The sequence below is a fragment of the Pollachius pollachius genome (genome assembly GCF_949987615.1).
Source record: "Pollachius pollachius genome assembly, chromosome: 17".
Classification (NCBI taxonomy): Eukaryota; Metazoa; Chordata; class Actinopteri; order Gadiformes; family Gadidae; genus Pollachius; species Pollachius pollachius.
The window spans coordinates 1,059,481-1,070,478 of NC_136950.1; the positions used below are offsets into that span (position 1 = coordinate 1,059,481).

At 50.3% G+C, this 10,998-nt stretch overlaps 1 protein-coding gene across 1 annotated transcript in view; it reads right to left on the reverse strand.

Moving 5' to 3' along the window:
• dlec1 (DLEC1 cilia and flagella associated protein) overlaps positions 1–9,764 on the reverse strand; it is a gene marked incomplete at both ends in the record, with an annotated part of 32,598 nt that extends 22,834 nt beyond the window's left edge. The window contains 10 exons of the mRNA XM_079754950.1: positions 278–414; positions 765–938; positions 1,209–1,296; positions 1,828–1,912; positions 7,527–7,753; positions 8,498–8,691; positions 8,777–8,890; positions 9,144–9,294; positions 9,400–9,540; positions 9,651–9,764. Of these exons, the coding sequence (XP_079611076.1) occupies positions 278–414; positions 765–938; positions 1,209–1,296; positions 1,828–1,912; positions 7,527–7,753; positions 8,498–8,691; positions 8,777–8,890; positions 9,144–9,294; positions 9,400–9,540; positions 9,651–9,764 (1,425 nt within the window). The remainder of the gene's footprint in view (positions 1–277; positions 415–764; positions 939–1,208; positions 1,297–1,827; positions 1,913–7,526; positions 7,754–8,497; positions 8,692–8,776; positions 8,891–9,143; positions 9,295–9,399; positions 9,541–9,650) is intronic.
• Positions 9,765–10,998: the final 1,234 nt, after the last annotated feature.

The following is a 10,998-nucleotide window of genomic DNA, read 5'->3' on the forward strand; positions in this document are numbered from 1 at the left end:
ATTCATACGTATAAATGTATATATATATAAACATAAATATACGTAATAAATATATATATAAACATATATATACATATACACATTTATACGTATTCATAGGTATAAATCGTAATCTTCGAGGTTCAAACGTATGGTTTCCAGGGATGCAGTAGAACTGGGTGGAACCATCAACCAAATGGAGGCTCGGGTAGGGCAGTATAACCTGGACTCCAGCCTAACAGTACTGGGATGTCTGAATCCCCTGCATGTTGCTCTGGATAAAGGACTCATGGCCTACCCTCAGGTTAGAGGCTGGCCACTGGCTCCTGGGGATGACGCAGAAGGTTCCGGCGCTGAGGCCTTCGTTACAGCACAGGTACTCCACAAACTTCACCGCCCCCACCAGGCTGTAGCCACAGTCCAGGACCCGGGGCACTGTGGACCGGAGAACCCCAAACACCACTTCACTCAGGACCTTCTGCCGTGAGGGCTGCAGAACAATGGTGAGCCACCATTCAGAGCGGGCTCCAGAACAACAGGAGGCTGATGTTTACCGGCCTATGTGTAGGCCTGCTGGGACGAGGCTAGGGCAGGATAATAGCGGTAGGGTGTTCCATTCCCAGCCCATAAGGTACCGGGTTCTATCCCCATGCCCACCGCCTAGATTCTAGGCATCCCTAACGGTGGGCAGACCCCTGAACACGTCTCGTCAGTGGTCCTGTTGGGATCTTAAGAGGTGTACAGCCAGCAGCAGGTGCCTGACTGGCTGGATGGTAAAGACTCACAGGTCAGTATGGGGGCGGGGCGCCGGGCCACCAGGGGCACCACCATGGGGTAGGAGGCCTGGGTCTCCACCAGCAGGCAGTCCTCGTAGTCCCCCAGGGAGTCAGGGGCGAAGCGGACCATGTATTTACAGCTCATCCCCGGGGCCACCATGCCGCCCTCGCCAGGAAACCGGCCTGTCGGGTCACATGACACAGGTCACATGACACGGGTCACATGTCACGGTGCGCTCGGTGTCGCTCCCCTCTACAAACAGACTCCGAGAAACAGACCACAGCCAGAGCTAACTTCTTCAAGTGCAGCATGGCGCAATTTAAAGTATGTTAGGAAAATCTGGAAAGAAATGGGTCCTTACATTAGCATTCCCAATGCTAGCACGGGCATTAGAACCAGTCTCTGTGTGATATTAAAACATAAAGGATGGTAGGGCCAGGGCTATCCCTCACCGAGGCCGATGGAGAAGTAGGTGGTGGTGGGAGGGAGCACTCTGACGTGACGGCAGCTGGCTGTCAGGTTCTTCAACTCCACTGAGGTCTGAGGGGGAATTGAGAGCATTGTCAACCCTTTCTAATAAAGGTTTCCATTGCAATGTAAAACTGCATATGCAGCAGTACCAACTCTGTTGAAACACAGACTGATTCCAACTGGTACAACGTGACATCACAGGGCCTCAGTCTGAGCCAATAAGAAAGAGGCAATAGGTTATCTCTGAGCCTTTTGCCTTCACCATTAAGTGGGTGTTAATGTTTTAAGGATATGGATGCTTTTAAATAGGATGGGTTAGGAAGCATTAACTAATCAACACACACAGAGTTGAGTGGAAGGAAGCCAAATACACCTGGCCCACAGTGTATTCAGATGAATTGTGGCTCCTTGACTAGGACATACCTCGTACACCTGGCCCACAGTGTATTCAGATGGATTGTGGCTCCTTGACTAGGACATACCTCGTACACCTGGCCCACAGTGTATTCAGATGGATTGTGGCTCCTTGACTAGGACATACCTCGTACACCTGGCCCACAGTGTATTCAGATGGATTGTGGCTCCTTGACTCAGACATACCTCGTACACCTGCCCCACAGTGTATTCAGTGAAGAGCACCACTCGGGGGTAGGCTTGAAATACTGGAACGGACTCATCTGTGGTGCTGATGACAAAGACGACACCACAAAAAAAGCAGTATATGACAGTATATTGAAGAATGAAATTGTTCACAGGCAACAAGTCAACTTATTTATGACCTTACTTGTTATGTAATCACCTTGCACTGAGATAAACCTCACCCCAGATTCTATCTTATGCAATATAAAAAATCAATGGCTCTAATTATCCTTTCAGTTAATTTTTTCCTTGTTTCTTAACTTGAATAGAGTCCGCTGTTATAGATGATGAGAGCATATGGGCATGCTTTCACCAGCTCATCAAATTCCACAATGTGTGGTAAAAAATAGAAGGTGAGATAATTGTTCATTAAGGAATTCACAGTATAGTATCTGTGGATACCTATTGTTATTGTGGGGTTTTGGTCTAATAATTATTTTTATATGGGAGCGCTCATATCTCAGCGGTGGAATGGTAAAACGTTTTTAAATGTATTCACCATATTTGTATCCCGGAAGAGAATGTCTCCAAACAGATTGTTGCCGAAATTCCCATAGGGGTGTGGTGTGGTGTCTAGTGTGGTGAGGTGTCTAGTGTGGTGTGGTGTGTTGTCTAGTTTTGTGATAATAATAATAATAATAATAATAATAATAATAATAATAATAATGGATTGAATTTATATAGTGCTTTTCTAGACACTCAAAGAGGCTTTACAGTGAAGGGGCGACCTCACTAACCACCACCAGTGTGTAGCACCCACTGGGTGATGCACGGCAGCCAATCTGCACCAGAACGCTCACCACACACCAGCTGGAGGTGGAGAGTGAGGGAATTAATGAGTCAGCCAATCATACAGGAGGATGATTAGGGAGAGTGAATGAGCCTGGTTGGGCCAGGACACCGGGGAAACCCCTCCTCTTTACGATAAGTAGCCTGGGGTCTAATGACCTCAGGGAGTCAGGACCTCGGTTTAACGTCTAACGTTTAACGTGGTGTCTAGTGTGGTGTGGTGTGGTGTCTAGTGTGGTGTGGTGTGGTGTCTAGTGTGGTGTGGTGTCTAGTGTGGTGTCTATTGTGGTGTCTATTGTGGTGTGGTGTCTAGTGTGGTGTCTATTGTGGTGTGGTGTCTAGTGTGGTGTCTATTGTGGTGTGGTGTCTAGTGTGGTGTGGTGTCTAGTGTGGTGTCTATTGTGGTGTGGTGTCTAGTGTGGTGTCTATTGTGGTGTGGTGTCTAGTGTGGTGTGGTGTCTAGTGTGGTGTCTATTGTGGTGTGGTGTCTAGTGTGGTGTCTATTGTGGTGTGGTGTCTAGTGTGGTGTCTATTGTGGTGTGGTGTCTAGTGTGGTGTCTATTGTGGTGTGGTGTCTAGTGTGGTGTCTATTGTGGTGTGGTGTGGTGTCTAGTGTGGTGTCTAGTGTGGTGTGGTGTCTAGTGTGGTGTGGTGTCTAGTGTGGTGTCTATTGTGGTGTGGTGTCTAGTGTGGTGTCTATTGTGGTGTGGTGTCTAGTGTGGTGTCTATTGTGGTGTGGTGTCTAGTGTGGTGTGGTGTCTAGTGTGGTGTCTATTGTGGTGTGGTGTCTAGTGTGGTGTCTAGCCAATCTGCACCAGAACGCTCACCACACACCAGCTGGAGGTGGAGAGTGAGGGAATTAATGAGTCAGCCAATCATACAGGAGGATGATTAGGGAGAGTGAATGAGCCTGGTTGGGCCAGGACACCGGGGAAACCCCTCCTCTTTACGATAAGTAGCCTGGGGTCTAATGACCTCAGGGAGTCAGGACCTCGGTTTAACGTCTAACGTTTAACGTGGTGTCTAGTGTGGTGTGGTGTGGTGTCTAGTGTGGTGTGGTGTGGTGTCTAGTGTGGTGTGGTGTCTAGTGTGGTGTCTATTGTGGTGTCTACTGTGGTGTGGTGTCTAGTGTGGTGTCTATTGTGGTGTGGTGTCTAGTGTGGTGTCTATTGTGGTGTGGTGTCTAGTGTGGTGTGGTGTCTAGTGTGGTGTCTATTGTGGTGTGGTGTCTAGTGTGGTGTCTATTGTGGTGTGGTGTCTAGTGTGGTGTGGTGTCTAGTGTGGTGTCTATTGTGGTGTGGTGTCTAGTGTGGTGTCTATTGTGGTGTGGTGTCTAGTGTGGTGTCTATTGTGGTGTGGTGTCTAGTGTGGTGTCTATTGTGGTGTGGTGTCTATTGTGGTGTGGTGTCTAGTGTGGTGTGGTGTCTAGTGTGGTGTCTAGTGTGGTGTGGTGTCTAGTGTGGTGTGGTGTCTAGTGTGGTGTCTATTGTGGTGTGGTGTCTAGTGTGGTGTCTATTGTGGTGTGGTGTCTAGTGTGGTGTCTATTGTGGTGTGGTGTCTAGTGTGGTGTCTATTGTGGTGTGGTGTCTAGTGTGGTGTCTATTGTGGTGTGGTGTGGTGTCTAGTGTGGTGTGGTGTCTAGTGTGGTGTCTATTGTGGTGTGGTGTCTAGTGTGGTGTCTATTGTGGTGTGGTGTCTAGTGTGGTGTCTATTGTGGTGTGGTGTCTAGTGTGGTGTCTATTGTGGTGTGGTGTCTAGTGTGGTGTGGTGTCTAGTGTGGTGTCTATTGTGGTGTGGTGTCTAGTGTGGTGTGGTGTCTAGTGTGGTGTCTATTGTGGTGTGGTGTCTAGTGTGGTGTCTATTGTGGTGTGGTGTCTAGTGTGGTGTCTATTGTGGTGTGGTGTCTAGTGTGGTGTCTAGTGTGGTGTGGTGTCTAGTGTGGTGTCTATTGTGGTGTGGTGTCTAGTGTGGTGTGGTGTCTAGTGTGGTGTCTATTGTGGTGTGGTGTCTAGTGTGGTGTCTATTGTGGTGTGGTGTCTAGTGTGGTGTCTATTGTGGTGTGGTGTCTAGTGTGGTGTCTATTGTGGTGTGGTGTCTATTGTGGTGTGGTGTCTAGTGTGGTGTGGTGTCTAGTGTGGTGTCTAGTGTGGTGTGGTGTCTAGTGTGGTGTGGTGTCTAGTGTGGTGTCTATTGTGGTGTGGTGTCTAGTGTGGTGTCTATTGTGGTGTGGTGTCTAGTGTGGTGTCTATTGTGGTGTGGTGTCTAGTGTGATGTCTATTGTGGTGTGGTGTCTAGTGTGGTGTCTATTGTGGTGTGGTGTCTATTGTGGTGTGGTGTCTAGTGTGGTGTGGTGTCTAGTGTGGTGTCTAGTGTGGTGTGGTGTCTAGTGTGGTGTGGTGTCTAGTGTGGTGTCTATTGTGGTGTGGTGTCTAGTGTGGTGTCTATTGTGGTGTGGTGTCTAGTGTGGTGTCTATTGTGGTGTGGTGTCTAGTGTGGTGTCTATTGTGGTGTGGTGTCTAGTGTGGTGTCTATTGTGGTGTGGTGTGGTGTCTAGTGTGGTGTGGTGTCTAGTGTGGTGTCTATTGTGGTGTGGTGTCTAGTGTGGTGTCTATTGTGGTGTGGTGTCTAGTGTGGTGTCTATTGTGGTGTGGTGTCTAGTGTGGTGTCTATTGTGGTGTGGTGTCTAGTGTGGTGTCTATTGTGGTGTGGTGTCTAGTGTGGTGTCTATTGTGGTGTGGTGTCTAGTGTGGTGTCTATTGTGGTGTGGTGTGGTGTCTAGTGTGGTGTGGTGTCTAGTGTGGTGTCTATTGTGGTGTGGTGTCTAGTGTGGTGTCTATTGTGGTGTGGTGTCTAGTGTGGTGTCTATTGTGGTGTGGTGTCTAGTGTGGTGTCTATTGTGGTGTGGTGTCTAGTGTGGTGTCTATTGTGGTGTGGTGTGGTGTCTAGTGTGGTGTGGTGTCTAGTGTGGTGTCTATTGTGGTGTGGTGTCTAGTGTGGTGTCTATTGTGGTGTGGTGTCTAGTGTGGTGTCTATTGTGGTGTGGTGTCTAGTGTGGTGTCTATTGTGGTGTGGTGTCTAGTGTGGTGTCTATTGTGGTGTGGTGTGGTGTCTAGTGTGGTGTGGTGTCTAGTGTGGTGTCTATTGTGGTGTGGTGTCTAGTGTGGTGTCTATTGTGGTGTGGTGTCTAGTGTGGTGTAGTGTCTAGTGTGGTGTCTAGTGTGGTGTGGTGTCTAGTGTGGTGTGGTGTCTAGTGTGGTGTCTATTGTGGTGTGGTGTCTAGTGTGGTGTCTATTGTGGTGTGGTGTCTATTGTGGTGTGGTGTCTAGTGTGGTGTGGTGTCTAGTGTGGTGTCTATAATGGTATGATGGTGGCTCTGTTCTTGGAGCGTAGCATCAGTACCTCAGTGGGCTGTGCTGGGGTGTAGCGGTGTGGTGTAGTTTGATGTCGAGCGTAGCATCAGTACCTCAGTGGGCTGTGCTGGGGTGTAGCGGTGTGGTGTAGTTTGATGTCGAGCGTAGCATCAGTACCTCAGTGGGCTGTGCTGGGGTGTAGCGGTGTGGTGTAGTTTGATGTCGAGCGTAGCATCAGTACCTCAGTGGGCTGTGCTGGGGTGTAGCGGTGTGGTGTAGTTTGATGTCGAGCGTAGCATCAGTACCTCAGTGGGCTGTGCTGGGGTGTAGCGGTGTGGTGTAGTTTGATGTCGAGCGTAGCATCAGTACCTCAGTGGGCTGTGCTGGGGTGTAGCGGTGTGGTGTAGTTTGATGTCGAGCGTAGCATCAGTACCTCAGTGGGCTGTGCTGGGGTGTAGCGGTGTGGTGTAGTTTGATGTCGAGCGTAGCATCAGTACCTCAGTGGGCTGTGCTGGGGTGTAGAGGTGTGGTGTAGTTTGATGTCGAGCGTAGCATCAGTACCTCAGTGGGCTGTGCTGGGGTGTAGCGGTGTGGTGTAGTTTGATGTCGAGCGTAGCATCAGTACCTCAGTGGGCTGTGCTGGGGTGTAGCGGTGTGGTGTAGTTTGATGTCGAGCGTAGCATCAGTACCTCAGTGGGCTGTGCTGGGGTGTAGCGGTGTGGTGTAGTTTGATGTCGAGCGTAGCATCAGTACCTCAGTGGGCTGTGCTGGGGTGTAGCGGTGTGGTGTAGTTTGATGTCGAGCGTAGCATCAGTACCTCATTGGGCTGTGCTGGGGTGTAGCGGTGTGGTGTAGTTTGATGTCGAGCGTAGCATCAGTACCTCAGTGGGCTGTGCTGGGGTGTAGCGGTGTGGTGTAGTTTGATGTCGAGCGTAGCATCAGTACCTCAGTGGGCTGTGCTGGGGTGTAGCGGTGTGGTGTAGTTTGATGTCGAGCGTAGCATCAGTACCTCAGTGGGCTGTGCTGGGGTGTAGCGGTGTGGTGTAGTTTGATGTCGAGCGTAGCATCAGTACCTCAGTGGGCTGTGCTGGGGTGTAGCGGTGTGGTGTAGTTTGATGTCGAGCGTAGCATCAGTACCTCAGTGGGCTGTGCTGGGGTGTAGCGGTGTGGTGTAGTTTGATGTCGAGCGTAGCATCAGTACCTCAGTGGGCTGTGCTGGGGTGTAGAGGTGTGGTGTAGTTTGATGTCGAGCGTAGCATCAGTACCTCAGTGGGCTGTGCTGGGGTGTAGCGGTGTGGTGTAGTTTGATGTCGAGCGTAGCATCAGTACCTCAGTGGGCTGTGCTGGGGTGTAGCGGTGTGGTGTAGTTTGATGTCGAGCGTAGCATCAGTACCTCAGTGGGCTGTGCTGGGGTGTAGCGGTGTGGTGTAGTTTGATGTCGAGCGTAGCATCAGTACCTCAGTGGTCTGTGCTGGGGTGTAGCGGTGTGGTGTAGTTTGATGTCGAGCGTAGCATCAGTACCTAAGCGGGCTCAGTGTCGAGTCTCCCTGCAGCGGCCCTGTCTCTGCTCCGCTCGGGGGTCGGACCAGAGAGTTCATGTGGGGGGGAAGGAACCGGGGGTTGCGTAGGAAGTTCTGCCGCTCTTTGAGTTTCCTCAACCCGTCCAAGTCCTTCGCTAGATTCCTGCCACTCAACGGGATGACCCGCTTGGCCTCGGAAGGACTCCGCTCCGATCCCCGGGAGCTCTGCTGGAGATTCAACACACTCGTCATTTCCTTCATCTTGGTCATGGTAAATAGGCTGCATTTATATAGTGCTTTTTCTGTACACATACATTCACCCATTCATACACACATTCACACACCGACTGCAGTGTCAACCATGCAAGGCGACCGCCAGCTCGTCAGGAGCAGTCAGGGTGAGGTGTCTTTCTCAGGGACACCTCGACACTCAGCTAGGAGGAGCCGGGGATCGAACTAGCAACCTTCCGGTTACAGGTCAACCCACTCTACATCCTGAGCCACATGCCGCCGTCATCAAATCATGCTAGTTTAGTCTCACTCTCTCGCCTCGTTTGGCTTGGTCAGAATCAGCCTTGATCTAAGATGCATCTCATTGAAGGAAGCCTACAGGTAGGCTGCAGTCGGTATTGAACGTAGTACTTTACGGACTCCCTTCTCCTCTGACCAACCAGGTGCCCCCTGTCATCCTTTCCATCAGGAAACAGCTGCAGGTTGTTTTCACATCCAAAAAACAGCATATAGAACATATACGCAGCACTATGAGGAAATAATTCTTGCTCAAGAAGACCAGCATAAGACTTCTACTAAGAAGAATTTAGCAGAAACACTTTTATATGTATCTTATACACTGGTTTGAATATGTTGTATGATTTGCTGTCTATTGTATACTGCATGATATATATATATAATTTAAAAAAATATATATATATGCATATTCTTTTTTCCTATAAAACAAACCACATAGCATACCACAGAATGACTTTTCCTCTTCAGGTCTACGAGGTCTAAGCTGGACTCCAGGGTCCGGCTGCGCTCTGACCCCCCCTGAGGGACGGGGCCTGGCTGGGCTCTGGGCCTGCTCAGAGCCGCGTGGCCCTTGGGCTCTCTGCACACATGCATGCTGTGGCTGAAGGTGGGCTTGGCATAGTCCAGGCAGGGCTTCACTAGATGGAAGGATAGAGTCAGAGGGGAAGGGTTGGAGGTCGCCCTGGTAGGTTCTACAGGGTCGTGCACGGGGTCAGGGGTTACCTTCTGGCACCCGGCTGGGCTGGCCCCGTCTCGGATGGTAGTCCTGAGGACCAATCAGGTGGTTGGCCTTCAGAAGGTGGTTGTCCACGCACCACACCAAGGTGGACCTGACTGCTGGAGGTGGGCCGATAGCGAAGTCCATTCAAACGTATCGTTTTTTGATGATGAAGATGAAGACGACAACACATTGATACAGCCAGGCACAAACAATCCAAACATAACACGGCTTGAGGAGAAAGACACGGTAACTCTGTACAGACCTTTGGCTCATTATTCAGCTTGACAAATTAAAAGTATGCAATCGCTTGAAATCCATATGTCCACCATTCACCTACAATGTAGGACTCCCAGCTGTTTAGAGACCCACCTGAAGGGAGTCCCAGGCCATCGTACAGACCCCCCTCCCCTCCGAGCGGGCAGGCCTGGTCCTGGGTCTCTGAGGCCCGGACTCTGGCCTGGAGGAGGTGCCTCTCCAGCATATCGTTCTGTTCCATACGCTGGCCGTACTCCCTGTGGATCTGTACCGGAGACACGGGCAGGATTATATTCATTATCTGATGACTCTGATGATGAATTTATTTTTGCTTTAATTGAATGTGGGATGAATGGACTTATTCCACTACCTGTTCAAGCTCTTCAACGTATTCCTCATGGTAGTCACATATGCCCCTTTTGCTCTTGGACAGATTGGAAATAGTATCTTTCCCAATGACTTCTTTGGTGTAAGCATCTTTAAAAATGCTTGCCAACACGTGGGAAACATCCTTTGTACAAGAGGAATAACGGTCATCATAGGTCATTTGAACAGTCTCTGTATTAGTGCCTAGGCCTGCTCAGATGGGAACCGTCGGACAGTCTCTTTACTAGTGCTTACCTGAGCCTGCTCAGAGGAGGGGGGAGGGAGGTCCATGGAGGCGTCCTGCTCGGAGGAGGGGGGAGGGAGGTCCATGGAGGCGTCCTGCTCAGAGGAGGGGGGAGGGAGGTCCATGGCGATGTCCTGCTCGGAGGAGGGGGGAGGGAGGTCCATGGAGGCGTCCTGCTCGGAGGAGCGGGGAGGGAGGTCCATGGAGGCGTCCTGCTCGGAGGAGCGGGGAGGGAGGTTCATGGAGGCGTCCTGCTCGGAGGAGCGGGGAGGGAGGTCCATGGAGGCGTCCTGCTCAGAGGAGGTGGGAGGAAGGTCCATGGCGATGTCCTGCTCAGAGGAGGGGGGAGGGAGGTCCATGGAGGCGTCCTGCTCAGAGGAGGGGGGAGGAAGGTCCATGGAGGTGTACTGCTCCCAGTTGGCTAGAATGTCAAAGTTATTATACACGTAACCAACTTGACATGAAGTTAACTGTGCTTTTCTTTCAGCGACGCTACCGCCATGTTGGTTTACATGTCGTCATGGTAACGTATCTTAAAGGGGCTGTCTGCGTCGTCATGGTAACGTCTCTTAAAGCCGCAGCGCTTCTGTTTTCTGGTTTCGATTCTTCTCGGTGGACGCTCAGGTTTCACCACAAGACGGCCCTTTAATGACGTTCCTGGCTTTTTAAAATAAATGCAAAAGTTCAAGAATTTAATACAACATTTGCATTGGCGAATGCAAAATATTCTTAGACCTAATCCTAGTTGTTCTTCCCCATCCCCGCCGTGCAAACCCTGCAGGTAGACTCAGGTTCAATGTGTTATTTATCAATCCAAATGAATAAACGCAGGGCCATGGAATAAAAGTAGCCTCATCAAAATCAAAGATTACACAAATGGATCATCACTCAATCAGTGAGGCATTTTGGAGGAAAGGCTACACCAGACCCTAAAGAGTGCACCTCTGGCACTGTGGAGCACCAAAGACGGCACATCTCATAATAATCAGAACCATAGTGCGTGAGCCTCCCTCCTGCATGAAGCCATGGGTACAGGACGGGTTGACCTCAACAATGTTGCTATTCGTTTTCAATCCCATTGGTTTGTGACATTAATATCCCATAGGCTATTGAAGGCAACAGCCTGTAGGAAATGATGTAGACAACCACCAGACATCCAGATGAGCCCGTGTATCCAAACACGTTTTACTGGAGTCATATTCTTGCTATTCCTTCCGGAGGTGTTGTCGTAGTACATTTATTGCCATCGCAAAGTCAACTGTGTAATGGCATGCCACGGTGCTGAGGTGTAGGCAGGCCTCGTCAGACCGGTGTGGGACCAGGGTGGAGCCAGGCCTCGTCAGACCTCTTCAGACCCGT